Genomic DNA, 25116 nt, shown 5'->3' with positions numbered 1-25116 from the left:
ACCGCAAATCGAGTCCAATCTGGATCTATTAGGTTTCATTTCAATAGAGATGCTGTTCTAGAAGAACTGCCTGTCTCTGTAGTCTTCGCTAGGTTTTGGGACAGTGTTGGTATATGATCAGAGCAGAAATTATATGAGTATGTTTTGATTTGCATGTAGGTATATGTGTGTGTGTGTGTGTGTTCTCCCTGTTCTCTAGATATTGTTATAAACACTAAAAATGAAAATGTTCCTGTCACTCAAACAGTATTAACAATGCCAAGATCATTTAGATTCTTAGTGATGCCAAAACTGTCCATCTTGAATTAATTTTGCTTTGGATAAAAGTGTATGCCAAATGCATAAAGGTAAACCAATTTTTCTTTTAACAAATCATGTCACACTAACAGTGTTTTTGAATTAAGCAATGAAAATATCCTGTTGGAAGAATGACAGTGTTGTGTATTCGTCTGTGACATACAGTGGCTTCAAGCATCAATGTTTTCTTCATTAATGCACCTTCTACTGACCAGTGAACTGTTGAGTGTTTCACCGTTCCTCTAGATATAAGATCAGATCCGATAGTCTTCAGTTTCAACGACTGACTCTGTATCGATTATCTAAAGTGACACATGTCCTCCTCATACATGAAGCCATGCAGAGATAATGTTTCCAATTCATGAATGTGATGACTGAGCAATTCAAGTTTGGATCAAATGCATTGCATTCATTTAAGCGGTTTGAAATCACTTGCTTCTGCCATTGAACAGCGTTGGGAAGCTAATGTGCAACGGCAGTTTACAAAGCTAAAAGCCACTCATGATGAAGAAACAACATGAAATGACACTCATTAAAACGTGGGTCGTAAAAACACATACCAGAGTCTGCAGTTGTTGAGGACTTTGAAAACAGACCAAGCTACTGTCACGCTACTGAGAAATGTACATATGTTAGTACCGTCAGTACTTTATGTTACTCCTAAAACTGCATATGTTGTCACTTTAAATAATTATATTTATGTAGATTTATTTATGTATGTGTTGTGTAGGACAGTGGTAATGTAACGGTCACCAGCTGGAGTGCCCTTGAGAGCCACCAGAGGGCACTCCACATAAGATTATTATCACTCACAAACTACATTTCCCATAACTCACTGCCCGGACTCATCACTTATCACTGATCACATTCACCTGTACCTCATTCACTGATTGCATTCACCTGTGTCTCATTATCCTGTTAGTCTCAAGTCTATTTATACCATGTTCATTCATTCACTCACCACGAAGTCTTGTTTTACTGTTACTACATTTCTGAGCGTTATTTACCTTTGTTTGATTCTTCTTCTTTTGCTGACCTTGGACTGTTTCACCGTTTCCTGATCGTTTCTCTGCCTGGCCTGACTCGGATTGTTTATTGGACTCTGATTATTGCTGCCTGCCCTGACCTCTGCCTGTTATTTGGATATTCTGTGTTTCCTCCTTTGATCTGTTCGCTATTGATGACCCTGCCTGTACGACTACTCTGTAAATAAACTGCATTTGGATCTTCACCTTTGAGTCTCGGAGCCGTTGCGTAACAGGTAAAGCCCAACACTCAACAGGACTGAAAGACGTTTATTCCCATAGAAGGTCATAAAACATTCTGCGATGGAGATCCTTCAGGTCATGTGTGTGTTCATTAGACCACTAGTCCCTCTGCAATCTTCTCTCATCAATGCACACTCACGAAACACCATGCATTTTTAAGTGTGAATCTTTATTTGATGATATTTCAGCCAGTGCTCTTGAATCTTCTCAGACACACCTGATGATGAGAGAGTGATGCAGTCGCCACTGAAAACCAGCAGCTTTGATGAAGACTTAATAAAAACTGAAGCAATCCCTCTGGATAAACTCGACACATCGGTGTGAAGCTACAGGGACTTGGAGTAGGACTGTGGTAAAATGTGTTACATAAAAAAAAAATATATATATATTTATTATTGCATTTGTTTAAAACTAGTGTGCAAACGAGATATAAAATGGAAATTCTCAACATTTACTCATATCAATTACTGCAGATACTCTTTTCCATACAATTGGAGAGTGATTTTTTTTTTTTTTTACTGCCAACTTAAAGGGATAGTTCACCCAAAAATGAAAATTAGCCCATTGTTTACTCACCCTGAAGCCATCCTAGATGTATATGACATTCTTCTAATATCTCGAGTTATAAGTCATGTCTCCTCCAAGCTTATAATAGGAGTGAATGGCTGGTGAAAATTTGAAGCCCAAAAAAGTGCATCCACCCATTATAACCATATGGGTTAATAAAGGCCTTCTGAAGCGAAGTGATGCGTTTGTGTAAGGAAAATACCCACATTTAAAACTTTATAAACTATAATCACTGGCTTCCGACAGACGGCCGTACGCATCGATTTACGGAGGAAGAGTAACCCATGACCCGACACACAGCGTAATGACAAACGTGGACGCTCAGAGGAAAGAGCAAAATAAACCCCGGTCGCGAATTTGCAATTTTGAAGAGATATGATTTCTGTATAATAGAAGAGGAGTTTCAGTTTTTTGCACAGCCCTATTTGTTTAAACCGCAAGCTTACACTACTCCTACATCATACATCACAGGTTACTCTTGTGGCGTAAGTCAACTTGCGTAGTACATGCGTACTGTCGTCTGGTGGAAGCTAGTTATTTTAGATTATAAAGTTATAAATATGGGTATTTTTCTTACAAAAACCCATGGCTTCGCTTCAGAAGGCCTTTATTAACCCCTGGAACCGTGTGGAGCACTTTATGATGGACAGATGCACTTTTATGATGGACAAATGCACTTTAATGATGGACAGATGCACTTTTATGATGGACAGATGCACTTTTATGATGGACAGATGCACTTTTATGATGGACAGATGCACTTTTACGGACTTCAAAACTGAAACGGCCATTCACTGCCATTATAAAGCTTGGAAGAGCCAGGACATTTTCTAATATAACTAATTATTCTAGTATTCTAGTATACTAATATATCTAGTATTCGTCTGGAAGAAGAATGTCATATACACCTAGGAAGACTTGAGGGTGAGTAAATCATGGGCTAATTTTCATTTTTGGGTGAACTATCCCTTTAAGTATAAAAAATAACAAAACAGTACAATAAATGTGGTCCATACAATGGCTCTATATTCCAAGATTTCTGAAGTCCAGGGTTTGAAATGAAATTTTCCACTCATCAGCCAATTTGGCTACTCACTTTTTAAGTTACCGGCCATTCAGAACGTCTACTAGTCAAAACAAAAATGATCAGAAAGAAACCAGATTATCAATGTCACAGCTTAGATTTAAATACAGCCTATTTATTATTAAATCTGATTCTGAATTAGTGTATTTCTTTCTGCTTTATGACAGTCAATCACTGTTTGTGATCACTTACCATTAAAAAAGAAAAACTATTTACACATTGTTTTGCTAATGTTTGAGGATCTTTTTAGTGAAAGGGCTCTGATAGCTATGCCATGCAAAGTAATAGAACATCATTTATGAAGCATAACCCGCCAAATTGGCTAGTGTGTTAAAAATGCGTTATGGATTTTCACCTGCATTAGACAGGTTGGCGGTTGTTCATTTCAAACCCTGCTGATTTTTAGTGAACAGTCACAAGACATGCAGAACCAGTGGCATTTGTTGTCCCTGATCTCAAATCTGATGTGAATCATGCCAAGTTTGTAAATGGCAATAACATTTGATTAGGTGATCTAACCCTAGATTTGTAATTAACCTAGAATAAATCTTGAACTCTAGCAGTTTCTGTCTGTATCTCTCCAGTGATTTCCTCTGGTTTGTTGTCCTCTATCACCCCGCCAGTGTGTTCATGTCCAGACGGGTTTGTGTCACATCACTGGAGATCACCCGCTAGATTCATGCATAAAGAGAGACACTACAGCTGTGTGTGTGAGAGAGAGAGAGTGTGTGTGCATATGGGGGTGAAGCTAAAATAGGTAGATCAAGGTTAACTGCATTCGAAAAGCCCAGGAATTTTCCTTTCCTTTTATACACTATTGTACCTGTACATTGAGTTCAGATCTTTGCCCAAGTCCTATAAAAAACCTACTCAAATAAAAAACTCATAAAACTTTGCATTCAGGGGTGCTGATGCTCCAACCGACAGCATGGTTGTGTGTGTGATATTGTTTTTTACAATTCAGTACAATTGAGTAACAATGTACATATTGCCAGTCAATTTGTGTATTTTTGATCTGCCAACAAAATAATTCCAAACAAATTCAAAGCAGGATTAACCATTGTGCATCAGTAGTAAATATATCAGTTCCTGAATATACAGGGCCCTATCTTACACCGGTGCAACGCAGTGCCAGACGCGACGCAAGTGTGTTTTGCTAGTTTCAGCCCGACGCAGTTTTCATTTTCACGTCCTGCGCCACGTTGTTTAAATAGCAAATGCATTTGCGCCCATTTGTGCGCCCATGGGCTGCTGGTCTGAAAACGAGTGTGTGTTCAGGCGCATTGTTGGAGCGTTGCTATTTTGAGGAACTGAAATAGACTGAGCCATTGACCAACTGAAACCTGGTCTAAAGTCAATGGCGCAGTATTTAATTTTTTTGTTATTTAAAGAGCGCATTAGTAATGTGAGCCTATAGGCGGGTCCACAACGAGCGTACACTGCTTATTACACACACGAGGACGCACAGCAGCACACAAACATGCTAAATATTTAAAATAAAAGGATTACAATGTAAAAGATTATTATTGTGTACATAAAGATATGGTGGAATCCGGCTCGTCCCGTAGATGTTCTGCTTGCGCACTTTTACCTCGCGCACGAGCAGATCCGTTTGCGCTCTGGAGACGGCTTCGGTCTTTCCACTATCAAATTCCGTCATGTAAATAGCGAATCTGCCATGGCGCGAGCGCAACTGGCATTTAAAGGGAATGGGAGATTAGACTCTGATTGGTTTAACGCACGTAAATCCCAAAACACTCCCATTACTCATTATGAGAATAGGGACAACCCTTTTAGACCATGCGCCGGGAGCGCCGACCATTTTCCCTGTCATTAAACTAGCAAAAGTGGATTCGGACTCGCACTAAGTGAACTTGCGCCCTGCGCTTTAGACCATAAAATAGTGTTTTTGACCAAATTAGTTGAGTGAATCATACAATGATTCACTCAAAAAGACAGTGAATTGTTTAGCACATCAAATGTTAAGCCAGCGTTTAACACTATTAAGAGAGCAAGTGTCATTGAGTGCTGCTAATCTAATCAGTACATACACGGATTCATGTTTTCTTGAGTTGAATATTAATATATTGTGTAGTCAAGTTGAATATGTCCCAGTGTAGTTCATGCAATGCGTATATACTGTAGATATGTGGTTATGTGGAGACCGTGCAATTAAGTTCACCAACCACAACAGTGGACATTTTCTTGTGTTTCTGGAAGAAGTAACGCACCTTGAAACGTAGTGTTCTTGACAGAGAGTGAAAAGGAGGAAGGGAAATCTTGTTTTTACAAATATTTGGCGCAAAAAATAACTTTGCTAAGGTCATAAACTAACCTTCAGAAACATAATATAAAGATCTGAAAATGCATTTCATGACCCCTTTATCTTATTTGGAGGGGAAAAAAATCACAGCTTGGAGAAATGTTGGGCCATTCTTCCTTCGAGAGTGAAATTTCCTCAGATAACTCAATACGCATTCCATCAATGATGGCACTCTGTCCTGGTCCAGAGGCAGCAAATTATTTAATAACACATAATTATTTAAAACTAATAACTGTGAGCTTTACAGTTGGGAAGCGGTTGCTATTATATATCGCATGTGTGTTTTTTGTCCAAATTGAATGTTTCTTATTGAAACCAAAACATTTTTGTATTATTATTATTTATTTATTTTACTTTGGGCTCATCTACTAAGAAATATATTTTTCCAATGGTCTTCTGGCTCATCCATGTGGTATTTGGCAACTGTTATACTGCAGTGTTCCTCTTGGACAGAAGTGTCTTCCTCTTCTCTGCAGAATCCCTGCTGTGCTCATCATTCTTGTTCAGTGTTTGTCTGATGGCCTCATGAATATGAATCTTATCCAGTGCAAGAGAAGCCTGTAGATCCTTGTTACCCTGCGGTTCTTTGTGACCTCCTGGAATATTATATGTCGTGCTTATGGAGTGATTGTTCTGCCCGGTCACTCCTCAGTAGAGGAACAGAGGAGCTGAACTTCTTCTCTTTGTACACTATCTAGCTGATGCACATCAATCTCTTCACAAATACTTTTTCAGCCTAGTGAGAATTAAGAACTTTTGATTGAGGCATGGCAGTTTCCAAAACCAGGCGTGATGAAGTCCAGATTATGATTGAGACGATCCAGGTTTATGTTCTTTCTGTGAAGCAGAGCTGCTAAACTCACACCAGATTTATACCACTAAAACAATTGAAACGCCTGAATCCAATTATGTTTTAAAATGGACAGAAAATCCTGGAGGTTCACATATTTTCCCAGGAATGATGTTTACTCCTGCATAATTTGCAGAGATAAATAAGAGAAAATATACTATATATTATTTTTGGAACTCCTGAACTCCTTCCATCTACTGATAGAAAGATCTGATCACAATCTAGATCGAAATCTATTTATTTCACCTGCAACAACATTGGGAACTTTCGTAAAGATATTTTTGGCCAATAACTTTTAAAGTCACCATGAACTCTAAAATTGACCATTCTTATTTTTTTATGGAAAATTGCAGTGCTTATTATAAATGATTTATCGGTGCACGTTATTGTTTTAAATTCATGTTCCTGGTAATCATGAATCAAAACTTCATCCCCTCATCTCTTCTCTTCTCTGATGACGAGGGCGGGGCAACCTGTCACTCACATGAGATCCACCAATAGCAAACCACAACCATCCAATCAATTCCCCACAGACAAACTCAAGCCCCGCCCACATTTGTTCTTGTTCCAGAAGCCGTTTCACTCGGATATACGGCACAATAGGGAAGACAAGACGATCACAATTTCTGTTTCATGCGGCTTTCAGTGCATCATTATGCAAAAACAAGAGAGAGTTCTCAGCATGAAAGACCCACATCTGGCAGATCAACGTGCTTTTTCTTTTCTCTCAATACAGTAGGAAGAATTGTTGAATAATAAAATGAACTGAAATGTGGAGTGTGTATATGAGGACGTTAACTGTGTAAAGATGATTGACAGTTTAGTTTACGGTGACAGTTTGCACATAACTATGTAACAGAGTTGTCTCTTTAAAGGGATAGTTCACCCAAAAATGAATATTAGCCCATGATTTACTCACCCATCCTAGGTGTAAATGACATTCTTATTTTAGACGAATACAATCAGAGTTATGTTAAAAAATGTCCTGGCTCTTCCAAGCTTTATAATGGCAGTGAATGGCCGTTTAAGTTTTGAAGTCCACAAAAGTGCATCTATCCATCATAAATGTGCATCTGTCCATCATAAAGTGCTCCACACCGCTCTGGGGGGTTAATAAAGGCTTTCTGAAGTGAAAAATATCCATATTTAAAACTTTATCAACTAAAATTACTAGCTTCCGCCAGACGGCCGTATGCAGCGTTTTACAGCGGAAGACTAACCCTTGACCTGACGCACAACGTAATGACGAACGCGGAAGCGCAGAGGATAGAGCAAAAACACACCAGTCACGAATTAGAGTCTAAACGACAATTTTTAAAGAGAAATGTTGGAGGAGCTTGAGTTTGTTGCCCATTTTATGATAGATAGATGCACTTTCATGATGGATAGAAGCACTTTTATGATGGACAGATGCACTTTTATGATGGACAGATGCACTTTTATGATGGATAGAAGCACTTTTATGATGGATAGAAGCACTTTTATGATGGACAGATGCACTTTTATGATGGACAGATGCACTTTTATGATGGACAGATGCACTTTCATGATGGATAGAAGCACTTTTATGATGGACAGATGCACTTTTATGATGGACAGATGCACTTTCATGATGGATAGAAGCACTTTTATGATGGACAGATGCACTTTTATGATGGATAGATGCACTTTTATGATAGATAGATGCACTTTCATGATGGATAGAAGCACTTTTATGATGGACAGATGCACTTTTATGATGGACAGATGCACTTTTATGATGGATAGAAGCACTTTTATGATGGATAGAAGCACTTTTATGATGGACAGATGCACTTTTATGATGGACAGATGCACTTTTATCATGGATAGATGCACTTTTATGATGGATAGATGCACTTTTATGATGATAGATGCACTTTTATGATGGACAGATGCACTTTTATGATGGACAGATGTACTTTTATGATGGACAGATGCACTTTTATGATGGACAGATGCACTTTTATGATGGACAGATGCACTTTTATGATGGACAGATGCACTTTTATGATGGATAGATGCACTTTTATGATGGATAGATGCACTTTTATGATGGACAGATGCACTTTTATGATGGATAGATGCACTTTTATGATGGACAGATGCACTTTTATGATGGATAGATGCACTTTTATGATGGACAGATGCACTTTTATGATGGATAGATGCACTTTTATGATGGACAGATGCACTTGTATGATGGACAGATGCACTTTTATGATGGATAGATGCACTTTTATGATGGATAGATGCACTTTTATGACGGATAGATGCACATTAATGGACTTCAAAACTTAAATGGCCATTCACTGCCATTACAAAGCTTGGAAGAGCCAGGACATTTTTTAACATAACTCTGATTGTATTCGTCTGAAAGAAGAATGTCATTTACACCTAGGATGACTTAAGGGTGAATCATGGGCTAATTTTCATTTGTGGGTGAACTATCCCTTTAAGACACAATTATGGTGTGGTAGTATGTCCCAAAACTCTTCTGCTACACACTCAAAAGTATGTACCTTTTCTTCACAAAAAGAGTGCATATGTTTAGGGCATAGTGTGAATTGGGACACAGCGACACAATATTTGTCTATTCATGAAAAGTCCAAGCTTTTGAAAACTGCAAGGACATTTGAGCTGCTGTTTAAATAGCTGCATCATAAAGTTATCATGTCTCTTCAGAACATTTGGATTAAACCACTCGATTCATCTGCATTTCTTTTACAATCTTTTTATGAAGGTCAAAGTTGTTAGGACTTTCAATGGATGGAAAACAAATGATGTGAGAATATTGAAAATATTTTAATTTGTGTTCCAAAGATGTAATGGGTTGGCAAAAACATGAGGGTGAGTTAGTAAAGTTTTAACTTTGTTTCTGTGTCAAGCTTCATTTCTACAGAAAGACTGATATTACTAATATTACTCGTATTTATAATGCTAAAATTGATGTGTGATAAGCAGAACTGAATATGAGTATATGAGTGAGCACTGTGTGTGAGTGGTGTAGTTGTTACCTCTGCAGTGCGGGCCCTCGTCTCCTCCGTCAGAGCAGTCGGGGACACCGTTACACAGTTTGCTCATGTGAACACACAGGTCTGAACCCAGACACTGATGTTCATTGGGAGGACACCGTGACACACGGTTATGAGGACCTGAAAGAGAGAAGATCACAAAAGCATTAAGATGATGAAACAACAACCTACAGTGCTTGCAAAATCTCCATGTAAGATGCTAGATATCATTTTGTACCACATAGCAAAGCTGTAACCATATCTTGAATCATCAATTCTGTCAGGACCACTATCATCAACTACGACTGACAATTAGCATACAGTTAGGATTGGCGGTATGGTTCTGTTCTGGGCAAGAACTCCCTGTGCCTCTGTGCAGCCTAGCATGGATAAGAGCAGCAATAACCCCCCTTTGGGTGAACAGAACAGAACCAACATCAATGTATTGCAGATATCATTCATTCATTTTAATGTACAACATAATTTGAGAATATATTCTGATTCAAGGGGAACCAGAAAGCCAAATCCTGACTGACGAGAGGTGGAGCTGGGGAGGGAGGAGGGTCATCAGCTCCTGAGAAACACGTTAGCTGCTGATAATACTGAAGGAGCTTATATATGTATACACTAGCCGCGTTTCCATTACCCTTCAAATTGCGCAAATTGAAATTGCGAATTGGAAATACGCCCAATGGAAACACGTCAATTTCACAAAAACTCCCATTTATCGCAAAAAAGTTTTTCTGCTCGCATGAGGAGGTTTTTCAGGCAATTAGAAAAAGAAATATTTCGCAAAACTGCACTGGAAACTGTTTTTGCGCATTAACAGGTCAGCTGACGTAGATGATGCGGTGTGTTTGGACAGAATACGAGACAGAGTTCTTTATTAAATTCATAAAAGACAGAAGAATTACAGGAATAATGGATTCTAAACCTCAAATAAATGCCGCAATCAAAGACCTCGAAGCAGAAATGAGTGAGAAACACCCAGAAACTCCTCATATGTGCCGCTCACAAGTATAATAAGGGTCGTTCCTTACCATTAATGCTTGGAAAACACACATACATCTCCTTCGAATTCGATTAATAATAATGGCTAGTGCAGTGGCCGGGATATAGTACATAAACCTACCAACGTCCGTTGCAATGGTTTTTGGAATGATTTTACTTATCGCGAGAGGAAAAATGACGTATTAGTCGCATAACATCGGTTAATGGAAATGCCGTCATTTCGCAATAGTTTTTTGTCGACATTTAGAAAAAAAACAATCGCAAAAGTTTTGCGCAAATCTGTAATGGAAACGCGCCTAGTGATAGGTGTCGTATTCCTATAGGTAGACGTGGATCAGCTGAGAGTCACTGATGCGAGTTGACTAACGTGACCTGCCAGAACTGACGCTACGCTTGATTTACTGCTTAATAATAGTTAGTAAGGTAGTTGTTAAGTTTAGATATTGGGTGGATTAAGGGATGTAGAATATGGTCATGCAGAATAAGGCATTAATATGTGCTTTTTAAGTACTAATAAACAGCCAATATCCTAGTAATATGCATGCTAATTACCAACTAGTTAATAGTGAGAATTGGACCGTAAACTAAAGTGTTACCAGACTTTTTAATTAATGGATTAAAAAGGATTTATGGAAATTATGAAAAAGAAATAAGAAAGGGAAAATAAGTTTTTAGGTCTAATTGTAGTTGTCAAGTAATTTAAATGTAAACTATTTGCAAATAGTTTTTCTTTTTTTAACACGCACATCACATTCAGTTATGAATTCCATGAATCATGTAAATTATAGCATGTTTTCTGTTCAAAATGGCAACATTTGATAACGTTGAGTAGCTTGCATCACTGGATATTTGTCATGTTTTGAGTTTGTTTGTCCATGTTTAGAGTTCGCCTTCATGTCTTGTTTTCTGATTTAGTTTCATGGTCAGTTTTCTAGCTTGTTAATTATTTCTGTCATCCTCTGTTTGTTTCCTAGGTTACTGATTGATTCGAGCATTCTGTTCACATGTGTCTCGTTAATTATCCCCTTTGTCTGCTGTGACTAAAAGCCCTGAGTTTGAGTTAGTTCTTTGTTCCGGTATTAGTTGTGTTTAGTTGTTGTGTAGTGCTTTCTCATGTGAATTCCTGTATTTCAGTCGGTGAATTAAAAATAAACTTTCTTTGGGATTTTGATTCATGCAAGTGCAACAACAGTGAGGTATAAGCAACAACAACAGTGTGACAATATTATTGTCGGTCGTTTAACATTCCTTCACCGTTTGCAATGGAATTCGCACTGGTCGTCTGTGAACAGAAAACTGTCCCTCTAAATGTTTATGGTGGTTACGGCCCTTGAACAAGAATTCACGTTCATAGAGTAAGCAACATATTTCGAAAGAATACTACAGTTTACTGTGGCGACACATGGCATCTGTTATTTTTAAAACGGTGGTACGTGGAAAACCTCATGTAACATATGCATCATTCTGTGGTAATTTTGTTTCTTGCTTTCATCCACAATTGGTTAAATATTGCAGTTTATGGTTTTATTATGGCTGTGTCCATGAGTGTGCAGTCATGTGTTAGTCTTTGAGTCACTGGATGAGCTGTGTTTGTGTGTCTGAGCTCTCATCCGCTCTGGACTGGACAGAAACACTGGGCGTGGAGTGAAAAAAGACCAAAAGTCTCCAGATTATTGAGCAGAAATGAGCGAACGTGTTTTTGCAGAAAGGTTACGCAACGCAGCAGAGTTTGAAACAATAAATGAGCCCTGAACGTCTAGTTTACTGATGAGATCATCAATACAGCGCCAGCACAAACACACATCAGCGGCGCGACGTTAATTCACTGCTTTATTACGCTATGACACAGGGTTTCTATCGAGGTGTGTATGTTTATTCTGGTTGTTAAAATATATTCTCATATCCCAGTTTCACTCAACTATATTGATAGGTTGACATCTTAAAACTTGCTCTGTTTGTTTGAGCACTTCAACACGTCAAATTCTGAATCAACCAATGGGTTTTAGGGTTGAATAATGAACTAAGCATTTGGCTAGACTTTTAGTTTTTACCATAATTAGGTTTTTAGTGATGAAAACAAACTCCTAACCTATTAAACTTGACGGGTGCTAACAAGATAAATGATATGTCAAATCATTTGGTTTGGTGAGGACAATTATGCAGTTATTTTGTGATCAGACATATGATATTCACCTGCCAGAGGGTAAAACGGGTAGACTTACGAGCAACTACTGAGAAACCCCTAGCAACACCTTAGCAACCACCCATAGCGTTTGAGGCAGAAGAGAATATGGAGGTCAGCTAGTCTACACAGAACTGTAAACACCTCAATGCGAGGAGTTATCTTGACAGAAAGTGCATTTCCTCAACAGAAACCATGCAGAGACTGTGAAGACATCTGTCCAGGTTCATAGAGGGTTCATATGATGGAAAACAGAAGTCTTCATGCTCTTATGAAATAATGAGCATAAACTGAGATACGTTAGGTAGGGAAAAATGATGTCTGGAGGAGATATTCAATTAAAGTTCAATTAAAGCACAAAATATTTGGAAAATATTGAATATATTTTTTAAAACATTTATCTGACAAAATTATTTGGGGAAAAAAGGCAAACTACAGCTACAGGTCACTATGCAATTTACTATGCAAAAACATAGAAAAACAAAAACTCAGAGGAAAAAGCATTGAATACAACATAATTAGTTATTCATATTTCAATGGTTCTCTCTTGTTTTTGCATGTATTTATCATTTCTTTGCATGACCAAAAATGATGTTGGCACAATTTGGCATATTCTGGACAGTTCCCTTTCATTCAAATCTCAGATTAAATCACTTACCCGGACTTCATTTTTTCACCTCCGAAATATCTCCAGGCTTAGACCCTCATTGACACAAGCCAGCACTGAAACCCTAATTCATGCCCTTGTCACGTCACGTCTGGATTATTGCAACTCCCTTCTCATCGGTCTCCCTTCCAAGCTGATAAATAGACTTCAACTTATTCAGAACTCTGCCGCTCGAATCCTCACTGGTATCAGACCATCAGAACACATCACACCTATCCTTATCACTCTACACTGGCTCCCTGTGCACTTCCGTATTGATTTTAAGACCCTTGTCATCACTTACAAAGCACTTCATAATCTTGCACCCACCTACATTTATGACCTCCTATCAGGATATGTTCCTACACGCTCCCTCCGCTCTTCCTCGACTGGCCTCCTTGTCACCCCCAAATTCCGCCTCTCCACCATGGGGGCCAGGGCCTTTAGTTGCGCTGCTCCAAGACTTTGGAATGCTCTCCCCTCCCACATTCGACAGGCAGACACAGTCACTTCATTTAAAAAATTGCTAAAGACCTATCTCTTTAAGAAAGCTTTTAATCTTTAAAACTTTTTATTTCTACATCGCCATAGTAACTCTCCTGACACTCTTTATAGTGCTTTCTTCTGGCGGTCTTAGCACTTTTCTGATTTGTTTTATTTGTATCATGTATTAGCCTACAATGAATTTTAATATATTTTAATTTCTTTATTCTTTTATGTCCTCCGAAACATGTAAGATGTCCTTGGGTATTTAGAAAGGCGTCGGCCAAATAAAATGTATTATTATTATTATTATTATATTTCATTGCATTATTATGACAAATAAAAGCACAACAACTACTTACAAAATCTTTAACACATTGTTGATAATATTTGAATAAAGGCTGAAGATATCAATTTATGAGGACATCACTTATGGGCACTACTGTACTGTACATGTAGACCTTATACTGACACTACTGTAAACTGTGAAAGCGACCTGTCCTGAAACTGTTGTGGTTATGACATCATAACCTTTTTGCCAATGCATTTCCCAGACTTTTCCAAATGTTTGGGATTAGTAGATAAGTAGGAAAGTAGATTAGTAGAAAATATATATTTTACATTTCTCTCACTCAAACAAACAATGCAATTTTTAGTAATGAAAACCTTTAGATCAGAGCATAACTAGAATAATTGTGTATTCCATTGCTTTTCCATGAGTTTTTAAAGATTCTTTTCATTTCCATGATCTCTCAGGCCTGGAAAGCACAAATGTAAAATGTAAAAAAACAAGTAATAAAAACTCAGTGAGTGTTTTAGCGCAATTTTCTCACGTCATGGGATCACAACACTAAGAGATAGTAAATGAAAGAGAAAATAAGTTGCTCGAGAATATAACTTTCTCTTGAAATTCAAATGAACTTTCTGAAATCAAATCAGCAATGGATAATAAAAAAGGCACAATCACTTGACTAGTTGAACATAATTTTTTTTATTAGCTCATTATTTTTGACATCTTGTGTTCACTCAATATCCTGGATTGTCTCTGTATCAGCTTCCTTTTCTGCTTTGTCCTCTTCAGATTCTTCCTTCTTTTCTGCTTGACTATTGGCTTGTGACTTTGTAAACTCTTCTTCTGCTTTCGAGATATTTGCCAAAACATCCTCTGAAAGCCACGAGTCATCGTAGAAATCAGATACGCCTGATGAGGAAGCCGTTGGTGTGGATGTCGCCATCTTTTGTTGCTTTGCTGAACGTTCTTCCATTTATTTTGCAACAACCTCTTGTCGTTTTCTCATATATTCTTGCTCCTTCTTCAAATCTTGATCGATACCTTCATTGATTTCTTGCCGTAATTCAGTGGAATTAATTGTGCTCATGACTCTTGTGAATACCTTCCTTACGTATTTCTGTGGAACAATAGTTTTATAGGTGAAAAGGCTATATTTTTCTTATTTCCCTTCATATAAAGTTGTAATTAATTTTTGAAGCATAAAGGAAAGATTTTTGATCAATTCTTTTTTTCTAATATTATTGTAAATTTTAGAAGCTATCGATTGCAATTTGTTTCAACTCGATAGCTATTATGGTTGCCGAGAAATTTGCAAAAAACGGATTTTTTTCTGGAATTTCCAGGAAATCCAAAATCTTTTCCGTGCGTTCCCGAGATTAGACCTTCCTTAACATAATGCCGAAAACCCGAAGTCTCTAGGTGGTCTGGTTGAGGAGTAGATAGAAGTGCAAGATTGGTGCGCACAGACAGAACAGAAATCATGAGTTAACAATCGCAATTTTGTCCGGTGGAAAATTGCGCTAAAAAAAATCGAGTAAGCGCATTCAACCGCTCAGTGCAGTTTACGCCAGCGGAAAATATGTGTTTGTTGGAGGAGTGTAACAGTTACAAGGACATTTTACTTGGGAAATTTAGCGGAGAATGTAGTAACAAGGAGAAATGTTTAAATGATGAGCCATTTTCCCTTTTCTTTTGGCTGTTTGTAATGTAACTGATTTTTGGTCTAAATTAAGTCAGTCTTTATTTTTGTGTAACAGTCTAACTTGCATTAGCCTAGTCTATGAGCAAATTTTAGACTTGTCTAACACTATAGACCGGTCTAAAATTGCTTTGTGAAACCGGCCCCTGATAAATCGGATGTGAGCGTTACATAAAAAGCCCATTTTAAGTGTAATTCTGCTCCCCTCGTATCCATAGTTATAAGCTATATAACAACTTTGCCTGGTATAATTCATAAAATGATTACATAATAAGTAAAAAATAATTCAAACAACAATACTAAATAGTAAACAAAAGGAAAAAGTTCTTTAGTCCAGACTCAGAACCTGTGTTTGGGACGGGTGCCACAAGTCCTCTACTCTTTCTGCCAAATCAACCACTTTTTAAAAAATCCAATGGAAACACAGCTTGCAAAACCCATGTACAGTACAACACACAGAAAGCATCTTCAATCCCTCATTATTCATCATTTAATTTAAACATGTAACTTTCACCTCAGTCATTCACTACTGCATTGTTATTTAAGATGATTATCTTGTATAAGATTACTATATATATACTTCAGCAAAAACAGTCAGAGAGCAAGTGGAAATGGTTCACACACAAAAAGAAAGTCATTTAGAGCAAGAAACTTTTTTTTTGAAGAAACTCCAGCAAACGCCTCTGGCACTGTTTCTGTCCCGGGTGTCCCGTAAGTGTGCCGGATTGTGGACGCCTCGCACAGGCGTGTGCTGAGACCATAAGCCTATTGTAATATTATGATCACATGTGGCGTTCCAGAGGATCTGGAGGAGGAAACGCTCGTCGAAGGGGAAACGCTCGCTCAAAAAACCCTCAGCCACACGGAAAACTCTGGAATAAGAGCATCACATGGGGAACGTGACCTGAGACCCTGTGACGAGACCACATGCCACTCGCACAAATGAGCCGAACTGTGAGATTCTGATTTTCTGACTTTTAATCTATAACTTTATTTCTCTTATTTATAGATAACAGATGCTTGAAGTTCCATATGAGGAAAATTCAATCCAGGTTGAACAATTTAGAGCAAGGGTCAACTATTCAGTGAAGGCGTATTTTAACTGAACAGATGTATTGTGTTCTAATAACAGGATATTTGTCTTAAATATCAGGTTGTCACGTGTGTTTTATTATTTTGTAGAAAAGAAAAAATAACAACTGCATCTATATTATAATGTTATATCATTCAATTTCTGTTACTTCAGGCCAAAACAAGGGTTTGGTATTTTTATGCCGGTTTTTACATTTTTTTTTATGTTTTGATGTTTCATGAGAATTTTTGTTTAGTAACATGAGCAATTATATTTATAATAACTTACATTGACAAAGGTTAACAAATGCTGTAAAATAAATTAAGCTCACGTTAATGCATTTATTTAAATACATTTTTACATTTATTTCATATTTCAAACAAAGTATCGATAAACAACAGGTTTATGGTGTGGTAAATGACCACAAAACGTAATGTGTGTGTTTATACAGAAATTGGCTTTCAAACATAAATCTACCCTGATAGATATTCACAGTGACAACTAGCCAGGTCTTCCCTAAGTTACAATGCTACTGAAATGAGCAGATTTGACTTCATCACTGGATATATTTTTCAAACAAAATCTTTGTGAAAGTTTTTTCTGGCAGGTGATCATAATCAGTCAAAACTTGTCAGGACTTCTCAGTCCGAAGACCATTAAAATTCAATGCAAGCAATTATGTCTGTATCACATATAGCTGCATCTGCTGATAATTATATCAATAATACATGAAAATTTCAACAGCAACAAAAACAAATTAGAAAAAGATAAGAAATCAGGGCTGAAGGCAACACTAAAGCTTTCATTTTCAGAAACAAAACCCATTATATCAGCCATGCAGCAGCAGCGTCAAATCAAGAACCAATTTCATTGCATTGGTTCCACGTGATAATCTCTTCTTTATATCATCAAATCAAAAGGCATCAGCTTTAAATAATGTACATTTGAAAAATAGTTAGCCTGTAAAACCGTTTCTCTGTATGACTTCTGATCAAATTTAGGCTTGTTTCTATTCTGCACTCTGTGGTTGACCCGAACCCAGCACCGGTCAGCCATGTCATAAATCTCTGACTGTCATCAGGCCAAGTGGAAAACAAACCAAACTGCAGTTAGACATACAATACAGCGGCTGTGTTCAGAACACTCCCAGCTTACGGCCCAATATCCAATGTGTACGGTCTACTACCTTTTTATTTAAAAGTGAAAAAGTGGCAATTACTCTGTTTTTAATTCAGTGTTGGCATTTTTATATATAAAATATATATATATATATATATATTGCATTTCTGTGCAACAGTGTCTAAACATCTGGCAGTCCAAATAATGGATCAAGAAATTATTATGAAAATTACAATTTCACAGAGCTAAGAGTATTTCAATGTAATAGTGGTATATAGAACTATAGTTTTGTGCCAGTGCTAATAATTAGCTTATCTTCTATCAACTTCGTATAAACTATAGAGTTATGAGTCATTGCCCTTATGTCATACGGTATAAATAAACATTTGTTCTGATAACAGCAGTATTTTGAGACTCAAAGCTGATTCGGCAGCCACAGTTTGTGTTTTACTGCCATGTTTATTGTGGATAGCAGCCACAGATCTGGCAAAATATTCATTCTTCCAATGTAAAACACACAGTTAGAGTACAAAATGTGTGCAAAAACTGCCATATAGATATTGCTCGAGTCAAGTATGAGCATAAGTGGTATAAGTGGAATTGTTTTCATCTGTCAGGTCTGAGAGACGATAGCACTTCTTCTCAACAAGCCATACATAGGTTGATGGCACAAATCAATGATGTGTTTATATTTTTGCTTAATATCACAACATCTGATATATTGGCCTCCACGAATCATATCAGTGAAATCTTCAACTCAAATTGTCCATGTCAGACATCTCTTATACCTCATGCATATAATGGTCCAGTAATGGGCCATTCCAGGTCGCTGGTGCATTCATGCGTGAATAAGATCAATGCATGTCTTACTACTCTCCTTAATTGTTCAATAAACTATACAAAGCAGCCAAAACATAACATTAGAAAGTTTCCACTCAACAAGACGAATCATCAGCAGTTATTTTGCCAAATACAATTTTCTATACAGGCATGAAGCATTTGTAACTGATGTCAGAAGAGCACATTTGGTTTAGCTTCCATAAGCTTGACATAAAACACAGTTGCATTTGTGCATCCTATAGAACAAAAACAACACAATTATGAGGCTTTCTTGCCGTTGCTTGTGTTCTGGGCTATTATTCGAACAAAAGACCTTACCGAACTAACTACACTGAAAAAAGTGAAACATCAGTGCAATTCATTCAATATATATATTTACATTGGTCCAATGGAAAATTGTGATTTTCAGTTTATACCTTCTGTTTTCACTTTGCCTCAAAGTAAGTGTTACGCCCTTTATCACTGAAAAAAATGATACTTTTTGGATTAACTTAAAGAAATTGATGTAATTTGTTAGAGCTAATGTTTTTAGATTTTCTCAAATTGTATTTATAACCATAAATTTTGATTTAATGTCAAACCAAAATTAAATTTTTTCCAACTCAACGTGTTACCTTAAAGGAGAACTCCGGTCAATTTTAACATTGAGCAAATTTTTTTTGTAAATTTGGAGTGCTGTCAGTACAGAGAACAACGACAAAAATCTGTGTTATCCTCTTTTTTCGGACTTCGACCGGAAATAGGAAGTAAATACAGGTATGTGCGCTGGCTGAATTAACATCACTTTTATTCCTATCTTTCACATCTACTGCAGTCAGATTCACCCGTGTTCACTCTGAAGGAATCACTCACATTGGCTGGGCACTTGTAATGACACATCAAGGATGTTAAGAGGCTAAAAACAGGTTTAAAACTTGCCCCATTGAAGTCAACAGGGTGCACATTTTAAAAAGAGGATAACACGGTGTAGGCAACACCGATTTTTGTCGTTGTTCTCTGTACTGACAGCACTCCAAATTTACAAAAAAATGAGCTCAATGTTAAAATTGACCAGAGTTCTCCTTTAACCCAAAGTACACAGCAAAAACTCCAGTGTTAAATTAACACTCCTGGGAGTGTATATGAGTCCACACTCAAGAGTGTAAAGTGTTAAAATATGAGTGTTAAATTAACACTCAAGAGTGTTAAAGTTAATGAGATAATTAAGTGATTCATTTAGTGATGATTGAGCATTATGGAAGACACCTGATGTTAACAAGCAGAATCACTGAAGGAGAAAATCACAAATTGTAAGTCACCATTATGGTGATCAGTGTTTGCTTTAGTTGGGCTCTTGACCCTTATATGTTTACTTTAAATTTTGCTTGTCTGCTGTTATTGATTTATAACAGTCAGATGAACAAAGAGACAATGTGATCTGTTAATTTATCTGTTAATTTAAGGAGTGTTAATTTAACACTGGAGTTTTTGCTGTGTACTTTGGGTTAAGGTAAAACGTTGAGTTGGAAAAAATGTAAATTTTGGTTTGACATTAAATAAAAATGTATGGTTTTAACTAAATCATAAATACAATTTGAGAAATTCTAAAAAAAAAAATAGCTGTAACAAATTACATAAATTTTTTTAAGTTAATCCAAAGTATCATTTTTTTCAGTGTATTACTAACATGTGTTTCTCCAACAATTGTTTATTTTCAATCCCTCCTTAGATGTCTGCGGTTTCCAGATGAGTTTAATGATCCATAACAAGAACCCGATTCACATCATGAATGAGGACCGGATGTGACCTCTCGATCCCTCACAACATCACGCACACCATCCACATACCAACACTGCTGAGTGTTTGAAGAGGAATCCAAGAGTGTGAACTGGCATGCTACTTCTCAAAGTCTTCCTGCCGCTGGATAAATCTGAAGCTCATTCAGTGAAGGAGTCTCCAGCAGGACGGATCTTTATTTTAACCTGCTGAAGATCATCTCTCTTGAGATCATGGACGTGACACTCAAAGCCATCAAGAACCCAGAATGCTTCACTTCAGACAACTTAATCTATTCTAAAATACCATTATATATGACATATTAGACTCATGTTAAGCATTGTTCTGTTTTAACCAATTGCATGCTCTTGCTGCAATGGTAACATCTTCATGAGAACAGTTCATAAAAAGTATTTTCTTTCTTCTTTAAAAAAAAATAATTCCAAAAATAAGGCAACATTTGAAAACCAAGTATAACAGAAGCAACAGTCTCTTCACCAAGATGATAATATTAGTCATTTCAGTGTGAAGTTTGACGGCACATCAGTAAAATATGAAGGCACAGCGTTTTCAAAGTTTGCTGTGTCAATATCGGACGATATAACAAACTTTCTTTCGTCTGCGGCAGGGGTTGACGTACATTAAAACAATAATTTATTTTTTCTACTTTGCCTTATGTATAGATTTTATTATGTCACCCTTTTCCCAGACACATACTTAAATATGATTCTTAAATTTGAAAATCAATAATAATAATAATAAATGCTATGTATTAAAACTGATAATCTAAATAAAGAGAGAAAATATATAGACCATTCAATATTTATAGTGTGAAGTATTTACCAACACTTACTGTATTAAGAACCCTAGTGGAAAACTATACGAAAATGTATTTAAAATTCATTTATTTCATACCAAGTATACTACAAATCCATGAACATATTTACTGATATATCGCTTGACACTTACTGATATAAATATTTATTTGGAGTACTTCTTTATTGCACAATGCACATTGCTTAATATTAAGCCTAAAATGTGTTTTAATATCACTACTATTAAGGATGGTATGATCTCTGTATAGTATCAGTATTTAAATGCAAGATATTTAAAGTGTACCTATATTGCAATAGTTCCACTTTAGCACAGTCAAATTTACTTCAGTATAGCTTTATTAGCCGTTCTAATTTAACAGACTTTAAGTATACCAATTTAGCATGATAAAAGTACAATTGCAGGATATTTATATTAAGTGCATAAATATAAATGTATTTTGTCGTATACTTAGCATAAAATAAATGTATTTCAAATACATTTTAGTATATTTATTTTTCACTAGGGAAATTATATCGCTATTGTACATTAGGATGACACCATAAAGACATTTAAAAGTCAAAAAGGGATCTTGAAATCAATTCTGTGTGACACGTAGCCACTGAAGGGATTTAATGCGATACCTCAGTCGAGCACGAGTCAGCATTCTTGCAGCTGCGTTGAACTCTTTGATAAGCCAGCCAAAACACTTCTGCAGCAGTTAAGTCTCGTACAAAATGTGTGAATGAGTTTCTCGCTTTCAGTCGGGGCGAGAATTTTGCATACTTCAGAGATGCTAATATGCTGTTTTATAAACATTGCTAATAAGAGTTTCTTAAAACTGAAGTTGCTGTCATAAACGATTCCCAAATTCTTGATGTGATTATTGGGCTTCGGAGACAAGGACGCTAAATTAGGTATAATAGACGTTTCTCTGAGAATACTCTATATTAATTAGGTTGTATAATATTCCAGTACAACCACAAATTTATGCTTTCTGTGCCATCCAGCAGGGTAATGATTGATTTGAGGAGATCTGATGATAATTACATCAGCTAATGGAATTAAACATTCGTAATAAAAAAGTAATAAAGGACCCAGGATTGAGCCTTGGGGGACACCTAAAGATACCACATGGCTTGTGGAGGTGTGTGTGTAGTTCAACATACAGTCCTTATCCCGAGCTACTTAAACAGGATTTAAACCAGTATAGGATTGGACGTGTTAGGCCAGCACTGTTCTGCAGTCAAGCAGAATCTTGTGACCAACTGTGTCAAAGTCAGTACTGAGATTGGAAATTGCCATATGAATTCACAATAATGTGAAAGTAGCCATGCTGTGTTGCTGTGGAGGCGGTTATGTGTTAATAGTTTCCACAGTGATGTCACAATATGGAGGAGGTAGAGAACAACTCATATTTGTAGTTTGGCTTCAATAAATACTCTTTTTGAGTTTTACAAATTACTGTATGGTTTTAAAAAAAGATCATGCAAAATTTCCTTCCTCATTGCATCTTAGAACAAATGATCAGGTGTTGCCAAGTTTAAACCTAGAGGTAAAGAAATAGCTAACAATAACACAGATCTGAGACATATCTGTAAAAAATAATCCACCTGTTTAATTAGGCATTACAGATCTGAAATAGGTTTGCCACCTCTTACAAAAACCACGGCTGAAGCTGCGTGTGCTAGAGGGAGAGAATCATTCATTCTGCATTTAAATAGCACAGATATTAAACTCTTGAATGAGTCAGCTAACCAAGTAGGTGTGTAAATTATTATGCATTTTATAGAACTGAACCTCTAAAGATAAACAGTTGATATTTTATGCTCGGTTCATTTTTCCAGCTGTCAGATGTTAAACAACAGACTCTTCTCATCTAAACACAGCAGGTGAAAGCTCTGCTGTGAGATCAGAGCTCAGACCTTCAACCCTCTCAACGTGAGGCAGATCTAGATGACTTTTACACACACACGTGCTACATAGACTGCAGCTCTGGGATAGAGACAGAGGTTTAGTTGTGGGTACACTGCAGGGTATTGCTTCTAAGAGGTCAATGTTTTCTCATAATTCTTGATTTGATATAATTTAAGTAAATGTTTTCAGAATTTCAGTTTATTATATGGAACAATTTTGTTTGCCCACAAAGGACTGATGTTCCATTTAGGCAAATTTCGGAAGTTCATATTGACGAATTTGGAAGTTCATTCAAGTGATTCTGGTTAGAGTTAAAGGTTATATTTTACTGTCAGTAAATGAAACCTCAGGGTGAGAAATTAGTCTACCAGCACAGTCTTTAGGTACCTTCATTGAAATCATCATGATATTCATGATTTAGTTACCATCAAAATTAAATATCAATATGTAATATTTAGAATAAATATGAACCCTACTGTATATCGACCTCTAACACACTTTTGAGTGAGATCTCATTTAAGATGGCTTCTCCATTACATACAAGCAAGATATTCCCAGACCATACAAACATATTGAATGTTATGTTTCAATAAACTGACTTTTGACATCTGACGATAAAAGGATGATAATTATTTTCTTCTTAAAGGCGTATTACTGTTCTCATCTCATTGAAGCCCAGGACCGGTGGTACAAAGCTGTTTATTGTGTAGTGTTGTCGGCAGAGGAAAGCACAGCAGCTGCAGTGGGCACAGCGACAGACTTCACCGCTAGCCATGGCATCTTTCACAAAAGACACAGTGAAATCCAGACACGTAAATAAATAAACCTCTTTCATGGGGCAGATCTTCAATGATCTGACACATCTGCACTGAGGAATCCACAAACAGAGCACGTTTCCACACACATCCCACTTGATAAGTGGTGTATTTCTGATTAAATTCTGTCATCATCTCAACAAGACTTTCTGTCTTCAACGGGAACACAAAATAACATGTTCAAAGAATGTCTGAGCTACTTTTTCCTAATAATGAAAGCATGAAACAATTGAAACAACTATAACAACAACTATGCAAGTATAAAATGCATGAAGACACGTTGCCTCTGGTGTGACGTTACTGACACCAACACTCTGGAAAATAAAGGTTCTTAATTGGCATCTATTGTTCCAATGAAGAACCTTTAACATTCATTAAACCTTTCCGATGCACAAAAGGCTCTTAATGGTGTAAAAATGTTCTTTGAATTGTTAAAATGTGTACTGAAAGGTTCTTTGGGGAACCCAAAATGTTTGGCATTGTTGTGAAAAGGTTTGTGGGTTTGTGTCTCACAACTGAATTTAACACAAGTTTGAATTCATGCATTTGTGAATCAGATTTGATTGCTATGGCGAATATTTCCAGTAAAACTCGGCTCCTCGTGTGGCTTCTAAAGACTTGGAATATAGTGCTCAAGTACTTTTATGTTATTTTATGCTGTATTTTTGTCCTTATAGCTTGACAGTAACTGGTCCTCAAATACGTTCATTGTATGGAAAAGAGCGGCTCAGAGATTCTTCAAAACATCCTTTGTGTTCCACGGAAGAACGAAAATCCTACTGGTTTGAGTAATCCTACTGGTTTGACAGAAATCTTTTGAGAGCGGTGGAACATTTATTAAAGCAGGGAGTTTGACGTCACATCGGCTCTCAAAGTATTAAGAAAAGACTGTCTAATTTTAATGCAAAGAGCGTAAAGGAGCTTCAATAGCCTGTAGCGCAGCTAAAATAGAGAACGCTGAAGACTAGGGTGTCAGTTGTCTATGTGTGTTGAGAGAGAGAGAGAGAAGTTTGAGCCGAGAAAAGCAGATCATGAAAAAACAGCAGTTTTC

General features: G+C 36.8%; 1 protein-coding gene across 4 annotated transcripts in view; it reads right to left on the bottom strand.

The window, feature by feature from the left end:
• lrp1aa (low density lipoprotein receptor-related protein 1Aa) overlaps positions 1-25116 on the bottom strand; it is a 178581-nt gene that overhangs the window by 130043 nt on the left and 23422 nt on the right. For all 4 annotated transcript variants that reach the window (XM_084394815.1, XM_084394816.1, XM_084394817.1 and 1 more), the window contains exon 3: positions 9425-9562. In XM_084394815.1, the coding sequence (XP_084250941.1) occupies positions 9425-9562 (138 nt within the window). The remainder of the gene's footprint in view (positions 1-9424; positions 9563-25116) is intronic.

The sequence above is a fragment of the Rutilus rutilus genome, assembly GCF_951802725.1.
Source record: "Rutilus rutilus genome assembly, chromosome: 22".
Lineage (NCBI taxonomy): Eukaryota > Metazoa > Chordata > Actinopteri > Cypriniformes > Leuciscidae > Rutilus > Rutilus rutilus.
The sequence above is the reverse complement of the archived record's forward strand: the minus strand, read 5'-3'. Positions and strand labels throughout refer to the sequence as shown.